This window comes from Sciurus vulgaris (assembly GCF_902686455.1).
Source record: "Sciurus vulgaris genome assembly, chromosome: 3".
Taxonomy (NCBI): domain Eukaryota; kingdom Metazoa; phylum Chordata; class Mammalia; order Rodentia; family Sciuridae; genus Sciurus; species Sciurus vulgaris.
In genome coordinates this window covers 188,949,966-188,971,118 of record NC_136463.1, presented here as the reverse complement: position 1 = coordinate 188,971,118, position 21,153 = coordinate 188,949,966, and the positions used below count along the sequence as shown (strand labels likewise).

Here is a 21,153-nt window from a genome sequence, read left to right as displayed (position 1 = left end):
CCATGCTGACTCCAACCGGCTAGGCCCCAGCTCGGGGCTTGCCAGTCACCCCTCTCCAAGCAGGGGCCGCACCGATCTCACAGTGCCTCCCGGTGAAGCGGTAGGGGCAGCTGCAGTGGTATTCTCCACCTGCCTCCTTGCACGTGCCCCCGTTCCGACAGGGCCCCGAGCTGCACAGGTGTGGCCGGGCTGTGTGGAAGGACGGAGACAGTGGTGAGCACAGGCCCGCCTCCTACAGAGAGGTGGGCCTGAGCTGAGCCTAGGGCCCAAAGTAACAGGGGCCATCAGTCAGGGCACACATGGGGGCAGGGCTTGCAGTCTGTAGACCCCTGCTGAGCCTCAGGTGGGCTGTGTGTGCCTCCTCTCTACTTCACTGGTTCTGGTGGAGAGCAGGCCCCACACCCACAGCACATGATGCTTCCTGCTTGCATCTGAAATGGGGGGTGGGCTGAATTGTGATTGACATGACATCACCATCCCTAGCAGGATTCTGATTCTAGTGCTTTCTTGGCTCCTGAAGTGTAGGTTCTGGGGCCTGTGCTTGAGGTACTCCCACATTTAAAGGTGTGATTTGAATGGCAGTTGCCAAATCAGACCCATCTGTCTGTCCTCCCACCTTGACTAGCCACAGCTTCACAGGGCCTAGTGAGTTGAGTCCTTGGATTCCTTATTGTCCTTCCAGGAAGGTGCAGCAAGAGGGGGCCTGCCCATCCCTCAGAGCTCACCCCTTCTCTCCCCCAACCTGCACCCTGAGAGGCCTCACACGCTGCATGTCCTTCTTCTGCGAGCAGACTTCTGAATCCCCCTGGTTCCTCCTTTGGGTTCAAAGGTGCCACACTGGTGGCTCCCTCTGCTCTCAGGAGTAGGGCCCCTGGAGGTGGCCTTTGGAGATCCTCAGGTGAGCACAGCGACAATGGTACAGGGATACTGGGCATTGGGACCTAGTCTAGAGAGGGGTGGGGGCTCTGGGTGGGACGTGCCCTGGGAGCTGTGGCCTCAGACCCTCACTGCTGCTGGAGGAGGGTGAGGATGAGTTCTGGGCAGAGCCATCATGGGGGCAGGGTGGTCCCAGGAGTATATGGAGGAGGAGAGCTCAGCAGGTCTGGGAAAGAACTGAGCAGGGGGCCCTCTCTTTTGAAACCCTCTGTCCTGCTGCAGGTGTGGGAGAAGCCAGAGGTGTCTCAGGGGTCACTGTCAGGGACAGGTAAAAAGCAAGGGGGTGCCTGAGATGCTGGGAGATAAATGATGTAAAATGTCTACATTCTCCACGTTGAATAAGTATTAACAAAATTCTAATGACATTCTTTTTAAAAGATCATTGTGTTAAAAGGCTTAACACAATGACGCTAATATCTATCTGGAAAAATGCTGAGCAGAAAGAAAATGAAGCCCGTTCTGAGGGATGCAGACCAGAACAAATAACAAAAATAACAGCCAGATTAATGAGACATTATTCCAGATAAGTAGAACAGAGCAATATCGCTCAAGTGAGGCCCCAGAGTTAAAAATCCAAGAAAAATCAGGGGCAAAGGTGCGCGGAAACAGAACCACCTGCTTTGGAAGGGCGCTCTCCAGGGTGCTGACCCCACAGCATCCCCGCGGGCCCCGCCCCCAGCGGCATTCCCCGGGCCCCGCCCCCAGCGGCATCCCCCGGGCCCCGCCCCCAGCGGCATCCCCCGGGCCCCGCCCCCAGCGGCACCCTCCGGGCCCCGCCCCCAGCGGCATTCCCCGGGCCCCGCCCCCAGCGGCATTCCCCGGGCCCCGCCCCCAGCGGCATTCCCCGGGCCCCGCCCCCAGCGGCATCCCCCGGGCCCCGCCCCCAGCGGCATCCCCCGGGCCCCGCCCCCAGCGGCATCCCCTCAGGCCCCGCCCCCAGCGGCACCCTCCGGGCCCCGCCCCCAGCGGCATTCCCCGGGCCCCGCCCCCAGCGGCATCCCCGCAGGCCCTGCCCCCAACGGCATCCCCCGGGCCCCGCCCCCAGTGGCATCCCCCGGGCCCCGCCCCCAGCGGCATCCCCGCAGGCCCCGCCCCCAGCGGCATCCCCGCAGGCCCCGCCCCCAGCGGCATCCCCGCAGGCCCCAGGAGCACCTTTCTCGCAATGCCTGCCGTGGAACCCGCGCGGGCACTCGCACGTGTAGGAGTCGTCGTGGGCGTCACAGGAACCTCCGTTGAAGCAAGGGTCGGAGTCACAGGGCGACGGCAGGGCTGTGTTTGGGGGTGGCGTGCAGAGGGCAGTCCCGCAGCATGCGCTGCCAGGGTCGCCCATACATCCTGACTGGAATCAAGGCCACTAAAAATACACTCTGGGGTCTTTATTCCTCACCGCGGCCTCAAAGGCCCTCCCTGGAATTTCTTATTCTTGATTTTAGCATGATTCACCCTTGCTCTTCCATGGGTACCATTGAGCTGTGACACATAAGGGTCTTATCATCGCTGCTGGCAAAATCCATATCTGTAGGATTATGTGCCACGTGGTCAGGCATCTTTACATTAATAGGCAGTAGTAAATAATCATGTATGCACTAAGCACTTCAACAGAATGGCCTATGTCCTGGCCATGTGCTTCTCCCTCCCAGTCCAGGACCTCCCTGCCCACATTTCAGGTGAAGCTGTTGCCAGAGGCCCCTCCACCTGCCTGGAAACTGCAGCAACTCTGGCTCTGCCCACCCTACCCTCTGCCCTCTCCCGCAGGATGCACTGCCCCTCCTCTCCACAGTCCCTTCTGGAGCCACTCACAGTGGCTGACGTTGTGGTCCGTGTGGCAGACACACAGGTAGCTCCCACCGTACTCCATGCAGTAGCCCCCGTCTGGGCACTGGGTGTTCATGTTGCAGGGCGTGGCTGTGACTTCTGCAGAGATTAAGAGGCGGCTCCCATATGGGCCTGTCTTCCTGGGGACCTCAGGTCCTTGACAAGGGTGGGGCTGCCTGAGACCCAGCGACCTTGCTAGGGAGACCAAGGGGGAGCACTTCTGCTGCCACTCTCCTCCCCACCTCAGGGTGGAGGTGAGGGTCATGGGACCCTGGTGATGGGGGTGCTCAGGGCCAGGGCTGATGGCTGCCCCCACCCCCAGCCCTGGACACCTACCAAATTCGCACAGGAGCCCAAAGAAGCCCGGGGGGCACTGGCAGACAGTGGTGTTGGTGCCCAGGCACCTGCCTCCGTTCCGGCACTGGCAGTCACTGGGGATTCCTACCACCGAGAGGGAGAAGGCCCACCGTGGGGCACAGAAGACGGCTTTCCCACCTGCCTGCCTGGCCACCCTCCCACCAGAACTACTGCGTGCACACACATCCTCACACGCCTTCTCCGAGGAGCTTCCTGCATGCACAGCCTATGGAAGGACCCTCCCTACTTCCAATACCCACAGGCAGAACCAGCACCTCCTGCCCCAGCCCTGGGATACAGCCCAACGCACTCTCCCTGCAGTCCAGGCCCATGAAGCCTTCGGGGCACTCGCACACGTAGCCCTGCTCCGCATCCACACAGGTGCCCCCGTTCTGGCAAGGGGCAGAGAGGCAGGCATCAGGCACTGAATGACTTCCTGCAAGAAAGGCAGTGGTCACTACCGGCTACTCAGGAGTGGGGGGAACGCAGGTACCCGCCAGAGCAGCTGGCCAGGTCCCACAGTGCTTGCTGGGTTTTCACCTCTGTTCTCAGTGTCAAGTGGAACTTAAGCCAGAAGCTTATTTTCAGGAAACTGATTTATAGCTGCTCTGCCCCCTGCAGTTCAGCACCTGCTGGTTCCTTGTTTCCTGGAAAAGCATTTCCTGCTATAAATTTTAATGCCTGTATATGCAGCTCTGGAGAGCCAGCCCAAGGCCAGGGCCTCCAGGCATTCCTGGTCAAATATTCCCATTGGCAAGATAGTTGGGATTTGCCAGGTATCTTTCTTTTGATTCTTAGTTTAGCTTTGCTGTGGCCAGAAAACATAGTCCTTTTTACTGAGCCTTGTTTTATGGCCGACAGTGTGGCCTCTCATGGTGATGCTCCATGAATTCTCACAAAGAATGTGTGTGCTCTTTGAACATCTGTTAAGCCAAGTTCAAGACTTCCATAGCATGTTGGCTTTCTATGTGTCCCATGAGTTACTGAAATGACCTGTAATCATGACTTGTTCCTTGACGGCCATCAGCATTAGTGTCATGTATTCTGATACACATTAGTAGGTGCTAGCAGGTGCACGTGTACCCAGACCATGTCTTGATAAATTGACCCTCTACCATTACGAAAGGTCCCTCTTTTTACCTGGTAGTATTTACTCCTTATACTAAAATTCAAGTTATCTGATACTAATATAGTTCTGCAGCCTTCTCTTGATTAGCATTTGATCAACCCTTAGCTCTGTTTTTTTTTTTAAGATGTTCAAGTTTTTAGGTGCATTTAAAGTTTGTCTTTGTAAATTAATATATGGTGAAATTGGCATTTTAGGTGTGACTGCTATGAGTTTTAACACTGAGATCTGTGGAACCTCACTGCAACCAGGTACAGAACATCCTATCATTCCAGAGACTTCTGTGTCGTGTCTCTTCGGAGTCTCGGATCCCTGTCCCCTGAGCCCTGGCCACTGTGGCCTCTTGTCACTGCAGTGCTGCCTTTTCACAAGTGCCATGTGAACGCAGCCCTCTGTGTGGCTTAGCTCTCACGCGACCCTTCGAGCTCCTGAGCGGAGGCATGGTGTCCAGCTGGTGATGCTCCCGGGAGGTGCAGCCTTGGGGGAGTAAGCAGGTCGTTAGTGGTGCGTGGACCCTGGACCCTTCCTCTTCCTGATTGCCATTAGGTGAGCAGTTCCTTCCGCCATGTGCTTCTGCCTTGAAGTTCTGCCTCACCAAGTCCCAGAGGCAGCAGGGCCAGCCGGCCATGGATTGTGGCCTCTGAAACGATGAACGCTGACAAACATGCCTCCCTTTTGCTGCTTTTCTCTAGTGTTTGTCACAGCGGCAGAGACTGACTCACACACATGCAGCAACCTTTTTTTTTGTCGGGGGGACTGGGAATTGAACTCGAGGACACTCCTCCCCAGCCCTATTTTGTATTGTTTTAAATTTAGAGACAGGCTCTCACTGAGTTGCTTAGCTCTTCACTTTTGCTGAGGCTGGCTTGGAACTCCGTCATCCTCCTGCCTCAGTCTCCCGAGCTGCTGGCATGACAGGCATGTGCCACGGCAACCAGCTACATGCAGCAGTCTTTTGTGACTGGCTTCCTTCCCTCCCTCAGCATGCTGCTGAGGCCCATCTCAGCTGTGGGCGTAACGATTAGTTCCCTTTTGAGACTGGGTATTATATTCCATTGTTCACCACAGTTTGTCTACTCACCCAATAAAGGATATTTGAGTTTTAGATTTCTGGGGAACCTAAATAAATATGATAAAGACATTTGTGTGGATTTTTGCATAAACATAGTTTTCATTCTTTTTTTAAAAAAGATTTGTAGTTGTTGGTAGACCTTTTTTAACTTATTTATATGCGGTACTGAGATTCGAACCCAGTGCCTCATACTTGTGAGGCAGGTGCTGTACTACTGAGCTCTAGTTTTCATTTCTTTAGGGTGAATACCTAGGAATAGAATTGCTGGGCCATATTATAAGTGTATGTTTTGTTTTGTTTTAAACATTTTTAGTTGTAGATCGGCACAATACTTTTATTCACTTACGTGGTGCTGAGTATCAAACCCAGCGCCTCACGCATGCCAGGCAAGTGCCCTACACTGGGCCACAATCCCAGTGGCAGAATCACTCTGCAATAACCCAGAACGTGTGTGAGTCTGCTGCTCGTGTCCACGCCAGGTCACCCTCGTGTGCCCTGGACACTGCAGCCTGGGCCTGGGTGTCCCTCACGGCTGATCACGGTGTCAAGGACATTGCTTCATCTGCACATCGCCCGTGCCTTCTGGGGCTGTGTCTGCTCAGGTCTTCTGTTTTAGAACCGTTTCCCCAGCTGAGTCATCATCAAGTCCTTTATCAGAGGTGAGTTTTCAGATATTTTCTCTCCATCTGTATTTTGTCTTCTCATTCTTTTAACTAAGTATCTCACAGAGCAAAAGTTTCTGATTTTGGCAAAGAAGTCTAATATAGCTATTTTTTTCTGACACAGATAATACTTTTGCTATCTTATTTAAGAACACTTTGCTGAAGGCCAGGTCACAGAGATTTTTTTTTTTTTCACATTTGCTTCTAAAAATGTTATCGTTCTACATTTCCATTTAGGTTTATGCTCCATTTTGAGTTGATCTTTGTATAAGGTGTGAGGTTTAAGTTGAGATTCTTTTTTTTTTTTTTTGCATCAGTGTATGTAATTGTTTCAATTCCATTTGTTGAAAGGATCATCCTTTATCCATTGACTGCTTTTACATCTTTTTCAAAAGTTAATAATGGACCATATTTGTGTGGATCTAATTTTGAATTCTTTCTTCTGTCTCATTGATCCATGGGGGATCCATTTGCCAAAACACGTGGTCATCAATGTAGGTTTATTGTTAGTCTTAACACCTTGCAATTCCTCAATATTTATTCTTATTTTTCAAAATTGTTTTGGCTATTCAATTCCTTTTTCCTTTCCATATAAATTTTAGAACAATATTGTCTATATCTACAAAAAAAAATCCTGCTGAGATTTTGGTTGGAATCATAATAATTAATCAATTTTGGGAAAACTGACATATTTACTACGTTGAATCTTCTCATCCATGAACAAGGCGTGTCCAGCCATTTACTTAGACTTCCTTTGGCTTCTTTCATCATTATTTTGTAGGTTTCATTATACAAGTTCTGTACATTTTGTTAGATTTATGTCTAAATCTTTTATCTTTGGGGAACTATTATAAATGGTATTGTCTTAAACTTTGGATCAGATTAATCATGCCTGACTGAGGAGCCCGAGAGTTCATAAGTAGCTTCCTGAAGCTGCTGCCCCAGGCCCAGCCTCTGCTCTCTGGGGCTACCCTTTTTGGTTCTTTGACCAGAAAGTCAGGCTTTCAATTGTCCTTCCTACTGCTTGCTCCTGTGACCGTACTCATGGTGGTGCCAAGTGTGGGGGACAGGAAAGGACAGTAACAGTGGATGGCCACACCCTTTGCAACCGTAGCACCTCCAGGTGGTGAGGAAGGTTCCTGTCCACACTGTGAGGTCCCCAGCTTGCCACCTCTGGCCCTGCCTCTGGAGCCTGGCTACAGGGCTTCTCCTGGGCTCTCCTTTATGCTGGCTTTGAGTCCAGACTGAGGGGATACCAGAGGGGGAAAAGAAAAGGTAGACTCACCACTGGCTCGGTGGTACTTCGAGGCTTGGTCTCCTTCCCCAGGCCACCTGCTACTATTTACTTCCCAGAGTCCTCAGATAGCTACTCCACGAATTCTGTCCAGGGTTATGGCTGCATTCAGTGGGAAAGACAGGATAGAGCGGCTTACTCTATCTTACTCAGAACTGGAAACCCGTCTATCACTCTGAAACGATCTGTACTGCTACACTTAGTGTGGGTTTCTTTGACAGGTATGTTGATGGGTCTTGCTTTTCAATTTACTGACAATCTCTGCCTCTGAACTGGTACATTTAACCATTTTACATCTTAATGCAACTGCTGATGTGACCAGATTAAACCTATCATCTTGCTATCAGTCTCCATTTGTCCTGCTTCTTCTTTGTTCCTTTTCCCTACCTCTGGATTGATCAAGCATCTTTAGGACTCCATTTTACCCCCATAATCGGTCTATTAGTTGTATCTTATTATTATTTTTGACTTGTTGCTTTAGGGATTACAATGTGTATCTTTTACTTAGAACTTAGTTTTGCCTTTACTTTTAAGCAGTACTATACCACTTGATGTGATACGAGGACTTTACAATATTTCACTTCTATTTCTTCCTGTCTTTCATGCCAGAGGTTGATGAACTATGGCCCACAGACCAAATCTCACCTCACCTGCCACTCATTTTAAAACTTAAAGATTTTTTTGGCACCCAGCTGCGCCATACATTTGTCTTGTCTATGGCTGATTTCACATCACAATGGCAGAGCTGAGTAGCTGCGACAGACACAATATGGTTTTCAAGGCCAAAAGTATCCATCTGGCCCTTACCAAAAAAGTCTGCACCGCTGGTATGATAGTTCACTTCTACCTATGCTATAAACAGCATGATACATCATCACTTCACTTTTCAGACCTTTTTTCTGTTTTTGTACTGGGTATTAAACCCAGGGGTGCTCCTCCACTGAGCTACACCCCACCCCTTCTTATTTTATTTTGTGACAGGGTCTTGTTAAGTCGCTCAGGCTGAACTTGAACTTGCAACCCTCCTGCCTTAGCCTGTAGTCATGGGGATTATAGGTGTGCACCACCGCATCTGGCTACTACTTTGTTTTTAGAATAAAAATTGCTTACTTTAAAATCATCTTTAAAGTAAAGAAGCTTTTTACCTCCATACTGGTAGTTTCTAACCTGTACTGTGTAAACTCATATTATTTCCTGGGTCATCTTCCTTCTGTCTGAAACGTTGGACGTTTTCGTGACCGGCTGCTGCTGAATGCGCTTGGCGTCTGCTCCTGTGAATGTCTTTGCTTCTCCTTAGTTTCTGAAAGCATTCTGTTGGGTTGGTCAGCTTTCCTTCAGCACTGCAGCAATGCCGCCCATGTGGCTGGCGAGTGCGGGCAGCTCTTGGGATGCCACGTGTCCTCTGCGTTCTCTGCTGCCTGAGCCAGGTTCCTTGCCGCGGGGTCTGGCAGTGTGCTTGGTGTGCCTTGGTGTGGCTTTCTTCACGCCCTTCTTGAACCCTTGGAAGATGCATGGCTGCCATGTCTTCTGTCCTTCTCTGACTTCCTCTTCCCTCCTTCCTCCCCCTGGACTCTGGGCCTCTTGGCGTCCTGTGGCCCAGATGGCCTGTGCTGCCAGTACTGCTCACTGTGAGGTTTGCAGGGCTGCTTGTCTCTCCTGCTCCTCGGACCTCCCTTCTGCAGTGTCTAACTGCTGCCACTATACTCCTGTGTTCTCTGGAGACTCAGACACGTCCTCGTCACTGCAGTCCAGGCTACAGATACTCCCTACTTCTCTTTTTGTCCTTTTCCTCCCTCAACAGTCTTGAGAAGACACGACACGCTCATGAGTGGCTAGATGTCCACATCGAATGCTACTCTCTCTGTGGCTTCTGTTTCTGCTGACCTGTTTTTCTCCTGGATGTAGGTTATGTTTTACTTCTGTGCTTGCCTGGCATCTTTGACTGGGCAACTTGGGTTTTGGATCCTGTCATATTCCTGTTATGCTCTTTTAAAGAGTGTAGGATTTTTTTTTTTGCATGTGGTTAAGACTTGGGATCTGCTTCGTTCCTCTGGACTCCTTCTAAGACTGTGAGGGCAGATCAGGTTAGTCCTCCTGGACACTCATTTTACCTAGCTGAGGACTCTTCTCAGCACTGGCCCTAGTGTGGAGAGCTCTATCTACTCTGGCAGACACAGGGGATTTTTCCTAGCCCTGTTTGAGCTGGGAGTCGCTTTCTGGTGCTCTTTCTTAGCTTTTGGATTCCTCCGACCCAGGTCATACTGGAACAAAAATTCAAGGGACCCTTCCTGCTCTCGTGCCCCTCCCCCTGCCCTGTAGCTCTGCCTGTTCTGGTCTTAGCCCCCAACCTCTGTTTGAGCCTTTAAACCCGAATGTCTGTCCTTCACTCAGAAGGCTGTTGACTGGACCCCTCCCTGCAGAGCAGCCTGGAGTGCTCTGGGCAGCATCTGGGGCAAGTGGAGGGCTCCCCTCTGCTCCCTTCCTCTCAGGATGGCTGCCCTGCACTATGTGGTCCAGTGGCTGAGATCAGGGCCCTTGCAAACTCGGCTTGGCTTTCTGATTGTTGACAGTGAAAGGGGAATTTCCAGAGCAGTTAGCAGAAGAGCAGTCACGCTACAGTCTCCAATTTTTGGCTGATTTCCCATGAGCTATGGTCAGACTTGAGGACTTGCCCTTTGTGAGTGTCTGTGGGCTTACGTCAGTGCGGGAGTGTCAGTTCCGTTGTTTTGGTTTGTTTGTTTGGAGATGGGGTCTCCTTTGTTGCCCTGGCCTCAAACTACTACTAGGCTCAAGTGATCCTCCCACCTCAGCCTCCAAGAAGCTGGGGCTATTGGTGCACCCTGTTTGTCCTGATGTTTTTATTATTTACTTCCATTCGCATTATTATTCTGTATCAAACATGACTTCTTTGCAAAAGTCTTTGGGAACCACTTACCTGTTTCCTTGACGAGTGTTTAGTGAAATGCCTTGTTCTTAGGGAACACCCAGAAAGTGGCCTGTGACATGGCTGTGAGGGCAGCCAGCAGGGAGGGACCACCTGCCGTCTGCAGCGCAGTCGCCCTCCCTGGGCACACTCCTGCCTGTGTGGTCACTGACATGGAGAAGGATGGGAGGCAGTGTCCGCCTGTGTCTTTCTCATGGTTAAATGTAACTTCTTCCTTATTTTTTAAAGCCAAAAATGAATTTGAAGTTTGTCTCAGCACCCCAGGGCCCAGCAGCCCCTGCAGCCTCCATGGCTCTCTGCCCAGCGCCCAGGCCCCAGGAGCTGAAGCAGAATGCAGGCACTAAAGCCTTTCCTGTTTTCCATCACCTCTAGTTGGCCTTCCCTGGTCGGCTGCGTCCTGAGCCATATTTAAAACAGTAGGAAGCAGCACAGGGTCTCACTGCAGGCAGTAAGGGTCAGCCCTCTCTCTGACCCCCACGGCTCTTTCCTTCGCAGAGGGAAGATTCTGGGTTGGGAAGATGTTAAAAAGCCAGGGCATGAGACTGGAGGCTCTGTTCTTGCGTTTTGCAGAGGAAGCCAGGGCCCAGACCTCCCCCCGAGGGAGGGCGACCCCACGCAGCCTCACACAGCTGTGGCACCCGGGCTGCCTGCTCTGCAGCCACGGCTCAGGAGGGGCGGGCAGATGTGGGTGGAGCTGGAGAGCGAGGCGGGAGGGTCGCCGCTGCCGTGGGGCGGGCCCAGGCGCGAGGCCAGCCACCTGTCTCGCAGCGAGGCCCCGAAGGGCTGCATACACACGCAGGCGAAGCTGCCCACCAGGTCGACGCACGACCCTCCGTTCAGGCAGGGGCCAGAGTCACACTTGTCCACGTCTGGAGGGGCAGAGGGGGCGCTGACGGGCCAAGGCCTGGCCTGGCCCGGTGCCTGGTGGGCGGGGAGACGCTCCCACCACCTCCGGCTTCCGCGCTTCCATGTGGCGGGACCGCTCACCTGTCTCGCAGGCGGCCCCCGTGTACCCGGCCTGGCACACACACACTGCAGAGCCACCCTCTGCCTGGCACTGGCCGCCATTCTGACACTCTGTGGCATCGCATGGGGACTGGGCTGCGAGGGAGGAGAGGGCGGGGTCGGGGCCTGGCTGCAGCTGCCTGCTGGGCAGAAGCCCCAGGCACACCTGCTGAGCACCTCCCCTGAGACATCTGAGCTGGCTGCACAGGCAGCATCGTGTCCGCAGCCCGAGATGCTGACGTCTGCTGCCGGGACACTCGGCCGACACTTGGCTTCGCTTTCTATGAATGACTGTCACACTGTCCCCACAGCAGGCTGAGCCCTGTGGGGGCATGTGTCACCATGCTTTGACTCGAGGGGCTCCCTGGGCCAGAAGGGGGTTCCATCTCTCTTTGTCAGGTGGGGAAGGGTGAGGGGAACCTGGGGCGGGCAGAGGCACTGGTCCAAGTACAGTTAAGTGAGGCTGAACCTGGCCAGGCTCTGAGGCAGACGGCCAGCCCGCTGTGGCCTGGAAGCAGGAGTGGGGAGGGGACGCACCCAGCCCATGCCCAGGCTCCGAGGCCCAGGGGCTGGGGAGAAGGGCTGTCCTTGGAGCCACTGGTTCAGGAAGCACAGGCAGGTGGAGGGAGGGCTGGGGGGTCTGCTCCCTGGCACTCAGTGTGCCCTCCCCACCCCACGGCTGGCCCACGGGCCCCAGGAGCCCGCCTTCCCTCAAAGCCATCTTGCTGGCTCTTGTCTAGGCTCTGCTGATGGACTGGCTTTGACCGGGGCCTGGACACTGGCTCTGACACCAGTCTGTATCAGGCTTCATTCCTAGTCCAGTGTCAGGGCCTGGACGCCCGTGTCTGTGGGGTCACGCTCTTGTCCACACCCATAAGACAGGGCCTGTCCTCTAGCGTCTGCCTGCCCCACAGCTGACAGTCTCTCTGGGAGGCCTACTCTGGGGCTGAGCCCAGAGGGCCCAGACGTCAGCCTCTCCAGCTACTTGTCCAGCAGCCAGCAGGGCCATGGGGCGACTGGCAGGCTCCTCTTACCTGACTCACAGGTGGGTCCCCTGAAGCCGGCTGGGCACTCACAACTGAAGCTGTTGACACCATGGGTACAGGTCCCGCCATTCTGGCATGGGTGTGATGCACACTCATTCACATCTGAAACACGGGCAGGCCGGCCTCAGGGGAGGAGCCACTGCAGACTTGGGTGGGGTGGGGGACAAATGGCCAAGCCCGAGCTTGGCTCAGAGAGAGCATCCAGGGCGGAGGCAGCACCCGCCCCCACGATCACTGCCCCGGAGCCACCCACCCACAGGGACAGACCCTGACCTCGGTGACCTCAGGGGCCTGAAGGCCACTGCCTGCCCCAGAGCACTCCAGCCCAGTGAAGGACACTGACCCCAGCAGGAGGCCCCCCAGCCGGCACCCGTGGGCTGCCACTCACCCAGGTGGCACCTGCGTCCCGTGAAGCCGGCCAGGCAGGAGCAGGAGTAGGAGGGGTTGCCGGTGACGCAGTCGTCGATGCACTTGCCGCCGTTGAGGCAGGGCCGCAGGGCCAGGCACACAGAGGCTGTGGGCAGAGGAGGGAGCCCTAGTCTCACGGCACAGCCCCCAGGACGGGGGCCACTTCCCTCCCTGGTCCCCAAGGTCACCCCGGGACCACACCACACTTTCACTGCCCAGCTTCCAGGTCTGTGACTGGCAGGTGCTGCCTGCTGGGCCTCCTGCTGGCAGTCAGTGTCCTAAGCTCTGACTCTGGCTTTCCGTGGAGGGAGACACCCCAGAATCATACCCAGGGCCCCTGTGTGTCCCTCTGGTCTTTCCCAGTGGCCCAGCCGCCCCTCTTGGTTTCGGTGTGTGTTAAGGGGGAGGCTGGCGCTCAGCCCTCACAGCCAGTGCATGTTTCCCAGAGCATGGCTGCCACAGGGCGGCTGGGCCTCCATGCCTGACTGCTGTGGCAGACAAGCCCGCGGGCTCGGCCCCCGGGGCATCAGCCTAGGAAAAGCCAGGCTGTGGGAACCTGCGGCTGGGAAGCACACGGGCAGGTGACGGACGCCAGCATCCCAGGGACTTGGCTCCTGTTGCTCAGAGGCCGAGGGGACTCCTGGAAGAACCTGGTAGCCTGGCCCTGCAAGCCTGGTGTTCTGCTCTGCCGCCCAGCCTGCCTGTGTCTCGCTACCCTGCTGAGTGGCGCTGCCTCTGGGCACACACGGGCCCTGCTGAAGAAGCCCATGTTCATCGAGCCCCCAGAGCTGCCCCTGGAGCTGGACAATATGTCTGCATGCTTCTGGGAGCTGGGCTGCCAGCACTGTGGTGTCCCTGCCCCCAGGGGGACCGGGGGCCTGGGGGCCCCTCTGCAGGCAGTTTCAGTGGCCCCTGCATCTGTCCCTCCAGAGATCCTGGACAATGGGCAGAAGCCTGCCACATTGGGATGAGCCCAGGACTGGCAGGACCTCTTCTGAGGGCCCCACCGCAGGCTTGCAGCCTGCAGAGCAGCGTGGCCCGTCCATACGTGACCCTACATGCCCCTTGCTCCTCAACCAGACCCCAGACCTTGGTCAGTGGCAGCCCACCTGGCTTCACTGACCCTGTGCAAAGCAGTGGTTGGGAGTGGTGTCCGCACCCTCAACCACCACTGCCCGGATCCCAGGTGGTGGAGGCTGGGATGCCGAAGGGTTCTCTGCTCTCACAATCCCAGCCTGGGGCTCCTGGACTCCCTGCCAATGGAGTCCCCTACTCCCAAAGCTCAGACTCAAACTGGGGCCTGTTCATGGGCTCCCGGGCCCCTCCCCAGAAGGGGGCACTCAGGAGTGTCTGCCTTCCCTCTTGCACAGCGTGCGCCTCATACCTCCTCTGGTGGTGTGTGCCCTGCCACCCAAGCTGGCCTGGTGGGTCCCTAGCACTGTGTTCACCCTCTGGGACGGTGCTGGGGAGCAGCATCCAGCTGGGGTGGCCTCGTGCCAGGGCGGGAGGTGAGGGCCCAGCAGGGGCCTCTCAGCACAGGCTTGGCAAGCGTTATGAGGAGTGGCCTGCCACGCGCCTGGGGTGGTCACCTGACGCCTCCGCGCTGCCCTGTGCCTCCCGAGGCTGCACACAGCGACGCTGCGGTCCTGGGTTCTGTGCTGTCCCAGGGCCACCTGCTTGTGCGGGTGGGACGTGCCCCATAAGCCTGCGCAGTCAGGATGGAGGGGCCCAGGGACCGCCTGGTCCACACCAGGCGCAGGTTTGTCACAACACTAGCGGGAAAGCACAGGCCCACGCCATGGTCCCACCCCACAGCGGAGCCTGACGGCCCTGGGGAACCAGCTCAGGGACCAGCCCCAGGACTTGCCAAGGCCTTTGCTCCTCCAGCAGGGTGGACCTCGCGGGCCCCTGCCGGGGTCAACATCCCTCCCGGCCCCTCCTGTGGGCCCCATTCCTCAGCACCCCCCCGCCCTGAGCCTCTCCTTCCGTCTTCTTACTTGTATGGCCGCAGCCCCCCACGCGCACCTGGGCATCATCGATTCTGAACGCCCAGCGCCCGGGCACGCCCACGTTGGTGGTGGTCTCCACCTCCGCCATGTCCGCGGTACGCGAGCCCGGGATGTTGAAGTAGCGCCTCCCGTCGCCCGCATTGAAGCCTGCCTGGGGGTGGGGGTAGGAGGGAGGCAGGTCTTACATTTCTCCAGGCCCCTCCCTAGTGGCCAAGGTCAAAGATGGCGTGGGAGATGGCTTCGTCCCCGGGACTCTATGCCAGTCCCAAGCAGTCCTAAGGTCAACCAACACTTCCTCAGCCAAGGGCAGCACTGGCCCTGGTTCCCTCACCCCATGCCTCCAGCCTCACCCCTGGGCTTCTGGGCCTCCCCTAGGGCCTCAGAGCTAGTGAGAGTCCAGGAGAGGGGTGCAGGTGCTGAGGGTGGGGCTTCCTGTCACTTTTGTGGCTGTTGATCAAGAGCCGTAGCAGGGAGGGTCACGGGACAGGGTGCCTTTGGGCCTGAGGACTCCTGAGGACTGGGTGGTGAGAAGTGAGGAGGCCTGGCTTCCTGTCACGTGGACTCATTCTGTGCATGGTCCGGGGGCAGAGCTGCCTACAGTGGACCCCAGCCTTATCCTTCAGCTCATGGACGTCCTGGCAGGGGGAACGGGGGCCCTTGAACACTGAGTACCAGCCCCACCTGGACCTACCTGGGCTGCAATGCCCCCCAGGCCAGCAGAGTTGCCCCCGCTGCTGGCATGTGTGCCCGTGGTCCATGAGATGGACTCATAGTTGAAGATAGTGAAGGAGGACTTGCCGTTGGTGATCAGCACCGTCTGGAACGTGTTGACCTGAGGAGGAGAGAGGGTTGGGTGGGGGCGGCACCCCGTGGCCTGCTCTGAGGCCCCGCTCTGGGTCCATTCAGTGTCTGCCCCATGATGGGCCAGCCAGCCAAGGCAGGACCGTGAGGGCCCGTCCGCCCTGTGTCCCAGTGCACAGTACCCAGCCTGGCCATGCAGACTGTGAGGGCAGCACACTGGGCACGGCCGGCCCAGGACATGGAGCAGACAGACGCCCCCGTGAGGGACTCAGGCTCCTGCAGCAGCTCAGCACTCACTTGACCAAATACATAAAGCGTCTTGTGTAAAATGAACAAAAATGTAAAAGGAAAGAGGGGCATGAACAGAGGAAGCAGGAAGAGCAGTTCCTATGACTAAGGCTCACAATCTGTTGCACAAGCACACTGGCGGGCGGCGTCCACGTGAGAAGCCTTGTAGGTCGGGGTGAGGAACCGGGACAGGGGACAGACAGGAGGCTCCCTGAGGAAGAGCGGAATCAGAGGCCTGGGTTCACGGTGCATGATGGCCCAGCCCAAGTGTGGTTCAGAATGTGGCCGTGAAACCCTAGAAGACCTGTAGGCCAGCACCTGGGTGAGGACTAAGCATGATGGTTGGTGACCAAGAGGGAGGGTCATGTGTTGGAGAATAAAAATACTTCTTAATAGAAAGCAGTGCTCAAGGTCAAACTGAACAGCAGATGGCCGCGTGAGGGATACACTCACACCCATGGACACGGACGCGGACGCCCTCAATACAGGGGCACCCTTAGGGACCCACAGGAAGGACCAAAGGCCTCCATCGCTGTGGAGGCAGTCAGCTCAGCACCCGGCGGCAGACAGCCCAGTCCTGGGACACATCCCTCCGGCTGCCTGTTGGTGGCGAGGCGTTGCAGTGGGGGGTGGACCTGGCGCTGCCCAGGGGCCCTGTGGCTGTGGAGGTGCAGTCCTGCAGGATGCCTCGGGTCTGTGGGCAGCAGGGCTCCCTTCCAGAGATGGTGGCCAGGATGCCACTGTGCAAGGGGCACCTGGGCCATGTGCTCTATGCTTCCAGAGAGCAAGCTTAGTACTGATGCCCTGAGGGCCACAGACGTGGGGTCGGGCAAAGGGTGGCCATCGGTCAGGGCCAGGAGCGGGGCTGGGGTAGCTGGCCAACCTGCATGTGCAGGAGCCGCGAGGAGCCGCGAGGACCACAGCCACTCCCTCTGTGGCGAGGAGCCTGCTCCAGAGGGTGGCCTGGGCTCCCCCTGCCGCCTCTGACCCTTCACTAGAGTGTGCTCCATGGGCTGCGCTTCTCCACCCGCTTTGTCCAGGACTGTCTCCCCAGGGCCCTAGACACTGCCTGCCGCCCAGCAGGTGCCTTAAAAAGTGCTCATTGAGTGGTGAACATACAGCTCTGGACGTGTGCCCTCAGAACCTCTTTCTAGGGAATGAGCATCTGGCTGGGCAGTGGTGGCCCAGCATCCAGCACAGGTCTGGTCACAGTGGGTGCTCAATAAACACTGTCCTGAGAGAGTGTGGGCCCACCTGTGCTCACCAGGCTGGGCAGACTGCCCAGGAATTCCCGTTAGCACACCTGTTGTCTGGCACTGACAAGAAGGAGCACACAGAACGGCCCCTGCGGACCCCTAAGTACCCAGCACTTCAGACGGAAGTCCTCCCAACACCTGTCTCCCCAGCAGAGTGCCCAGCACGCAGGCTCTTCCACCTGGTCCTGTGACCTTGGCAAGCGATTCGGGACTTAGCCCCGTGCTCCTCTCAGGCGTGGACTAGGGACTGCGCCTGACCCTGCCTCATACGCCCTCCCTTCCCAGGACCAAGGCCTGGACTCACAGGAGAAGAAGAGCTGCCTCCAAAGAAGGTCACCCGATGCCACGTGGCGATGAACACCCAGGTGGCAGAGAAGTCTGGGAGCTCGGGGAAGTAGCGGCGGACGTCCTCCGAGGCTCTGTGCAGCGTGGCGGCGTCAGTGGCCTCCCGGTAGTAGACGTCGCCCGCGCGCCGGTTGTCCACATCTGCCCAGAAGGCCGCCACCACACAGCGGTCCTTGGCGATGGGAAAGGCCACGGGCGTGAACTGAGAGACCTCCTTCAGGAAGGAGATGATGCCATTGTTGTTCACCTGCGAGAAAGGAAGCCGGAGAAGGGTTGTGGTCAGGCACCAGGCGCCTCCCTGTCCTGCCAGTGCTCGTGAGGGTGGGCTGGCCGAGGGAGCAGCCCTGCAGGGGGTCGAAGGTCTTGCTCCACCCTGCCCCAGGCTCTGGGGGGACATGGCACCATCTTGGCCTCAATTTGATCCTTTTTAAAATACTGTACAAAATTCAGGACATAAACATAATCAAGCACACAGGAAGCAAAAGGTCACTAGCAGGAATAAGCAGAGAGGGGACCGTCAGATGTTGGGTCATCAAAGCTCCAACTATCAAACAATCAGACACAAAGAAATGAAATGCAGTCTGAAGATTTCACCAAGAAAACCGTCAAGCCAGGCATGGCGGCAGACGTACTCCGGCCCAGGCAGGAGGGTTGCAGGTTCAGGGCCCGCTGGGCCACTTGGGAAGGGGTGGGAGGCCGGGGTACAGTTCAGAGGTGCTGTCCCTCGGCTCCATTCCTGTATGCAAGAGCCCCGCGCCCACTTTCCAATCAGGCCGATTGGGTTTCTTTGAGTCTGAGCACTCTCTGTATTCTGGACATCAACACCGTCAGGACGTGACTGGCAGGTGTCTCCTTCACGCTGGGGGCGGCCTTTGGACATTGCTGACTGTGTCTTTTGAGGCACCAAAGGTCCAGGAAGGTCCCATCTTCCTGTTTTGTTGTCACCAGTGACTGGCTCTGTGCCCCACAAGTCCCTGCCCAGCTGCTTCCCTGTTTTTTCTGAGCTTCTGTGTTTTTTGCTCTCACATTGGGATCTTTGATCTATTTTGGGCCGCTTTTGTTTGCAGTGCCAGGCAGGGATCGAACTCCGTTCTTTCTGGTGTGGATATCCAGCTTCTGCACTGTCTGCTGAAAGGGCGGGCCCTGCCCCGCTGGGACCTTGGCATGCTGTGAGGAGTCTTCTCTGCAGGCTTGCGACTGGCACGGTGCCCTTGCCAACCACCAGGGAGGTACAGCAGCCGGGGCGGCACGCGTCCACCCAACATGGAGAACCTGGAGTTCTCTGGCCTTGGTGGGAACGTAAAATGGTGGAAATAATATGGTTGTTTCTCAGAAAACTGAAAATAGAATTCCCGTACGACCCAGCAATTTTCCTTCTGCATATATAGCCAAGGCCACCGAAGGCCAGGTCTTGAGGCTGTGCCTCTGTGTGCCCATGGACACCACATCATGGCACCACAGTGCGACCCAGGAGGCCACCGCAGCATGCGCTGGGGAACGGAGGGCCGAGAAGGAACGGGACGTCATTCAGCCTTAAGAAGGAAGAGATCCCATGCGGGTTCCTTCAGGGTGAGCCTGAAGACAGGGCAGGTGCCCTGAGCCAGGATCCGCACACAGCCACGTGATGGTGCACACGCCCTCAGCTCTTCCGGGCTGTGGAGCGGAGGCAGCGGCTCCCCAGGGCTGGGGGAGGGGCAGGGCGTCACTACTCAGCAGCGCAGAGGTTCCGCTCAGCCAGATGCAGAGCTCTGTGGACGGCGGAGGTGATGATCTTCGTGCAGGGCGTCACACCTCCAGCTCTGAACTCCATGCACTGGTCTGCACACTCGCGGTGGTTAAGATGGCAAGTTTTATGTTACATGTATTTTACCACAATGGGGTAGCCGGACATGGTGGCCATGCCTGTAATCCCAGCAGCTCGGGAGGCTGAGGCAGGAGGATTGCGAGTTCAAAGCCAGCCTCAGTGACAGCGAGGTGCTAAGCAACTCAGTGAGACCCCGTCTCTAAATAAAATACAAATCAGGGCTGGGGATGTGGCTCAGTGGTTGAGTGCCCCTGAGTTCAACCCCGGTACCCCCAAAAAATATCAGGGGGAGGGAACTGATCGGGATTATTATTAAAGAAGATATTTTAAAGAATCCAATGAATATAATAAAAGGAATCAAAATAACAGATTTCATGAACTAAAGGGATAGATCTAAGAGTGGATTTGATGTGGTGCTAGAGAAATCAGTGAACTGGAGTTGAAAAATGGGTCAGAAGAAACTACCCAGAAATCAGAACAGAGATAAAAAGAGGGAGAATTCAGACTGAAGGTGAGGGGCAGCCTGGGAGTCAGTGTGAGGGCCAGTCAAGAGCACAGTCTGAACCCCAGGAGGAAGAGAGGTATAGAGGGGAGGGCTGAGGGCAGATGGACAATGTCAATCCGTACACTCAAGCACAGGATTCACTGGCCACAGCATGCAAGCGAATGCTGGAACACAGACGGCCATGGCAGGGACATACCCCGAGAAGGAGAGGCAGCGGGCACCATGGAGGGGCCACAGGACAGGGCAACCCAGGGCCTGAGTGGAAAGAAAGCAAGGGCTGCTGCCCAGAGACATCCTTCATGACTGGCCAGCAAGCAGCACAGGAGGAAGGAGAGCAGGCAGACCCTATGGGGAGGTGGGTAGGGCTGACTACCCACTGCAGGGCTTCGTGAGGAGAGATACCAGAGACAGGTGAGGAGCCACGACTGACCCAGTGGGCAGCGGCCACGTAGGGAACCACACAGGACCATGGGCCGCGGGCTGACCCAGTGGGCAGCGGCCATGTAGGGAACCACACAGGACCATGGGCCGCGGGCTGACCCAGCAGGCAGCGGCCACGTGGGGAAAGGCGCAGGGCCTGTGGTGTGAGCGGGTCTGCAGAACTGAGACCCATGCAGCGGCAAGGACACCAGGAGCTGGTGCGCCGCCTCGTCACGGGCACGCTGGGCAGAGCCAGGTGCAGACTGCTGAGAGGCCAGGGCCAGGACGGGGCGCAGTGCTCCAAGCAAGAGAGAAGGAAGGTTGAGCGGCAGCCCAGCCGCACAGGAGGGTGGAGCCCTTCCTCAGTCACACAGGCAGGGAGGCAGGGAGGATCCCGTGTGAAGAGCTGTCCAAGGCTCATCAGCAGAAGGCTGCCTGGTCACGTTGCCATCAGACAGTGCCAAGGCCTGCTGGAGGCAGAGGCTCCTGCAGAGTGGACGTCGCCTGCCCCAGAACAAGGCCGCACATGCGCAAAAGCTGACCCAAGGAGACGCCTCGACCCTGCAGGAGTCCCGCTCTGGTAAGATGTGTTGGCCAAGATGGAGAGGGCTGGGCAGCCTAGTGGGCGAGGCTGTCGCCACAGCCCTGAGTACTTTCTTCTAGAAATGATTTTTAGTTGTAGGTGGACACGTTGCCTTATTTTATTTATCTATTCTTATGTGGTGTTGAGAAGTGAACCCCGTGCCTCACACATCCTAGGTGAGCGCTTTGCTACTGAGCCACAGCCCAGCCCCCGGAGCACTCTTTAAGAACAGCAGAGTCCTGTCTGCTGTTGGCCCTGGTCACTCCTAGGGTCGTGCTGACCGAGACCAACCCTGAGGGATGATGCGTCCGCTCTTCTCTTCATCTTCTGGGGGACAACGAGAGCTTGCTTTAACAGAGCCAGATTCCCGAGCTCAGTGCTGAGCCCTGTGCCGCCCGCGTGGCGCCTCCCTGGGCCCTGTCTGCCCGGGGCTTGAGAGGGAGGAGGCAAGGCAGCCCAGCCACCCGTGGTGCCAGA

General features: G+C 56.6%; 1 protein-coding gene across 1 annotated transcript in view; it reads right to left on the bottom strand.

The window, feature by feature from the left end:
• Nucleotides 1–21,153, bottom strand: part of SNED1 (sushi, nidogen and EGF like domains 1) — a 65,325-nt gene that overhangs the window by 30,249 nt on the left and 13,923 nt on the right. The window contains 13 exon segments of the mRNA XM_079133659.1: nt 73–189; nt 2,089–2,205; nt 2,737–2,850; nt 3,088–3,192; nt 3,419–3,544; nt 10,964–10,983; nt 10,985–11,075; nt 11,194–11,307; nt 12,246–12,359; nt 12,646–12,771; nt 14,663–14,825; nt 15,366–15,506; nt 17,324–17,611. Of these exon segments, the coding sequence (XP_078989785.1) occupies nt 73–189; nt 2,089–2,205; nt 2,737–2,850; nt 3,088–3,192; nt 3,419–3,544; nt 10,964–10,983; nt 10,985–11,075; nt 11,194–11,307; nt 12,246–12,359; nt 12,646–12,771; nt 14,663–14,825; nt 15,366–15,506; nt 17,324–17,611 (1,636 nt within the window).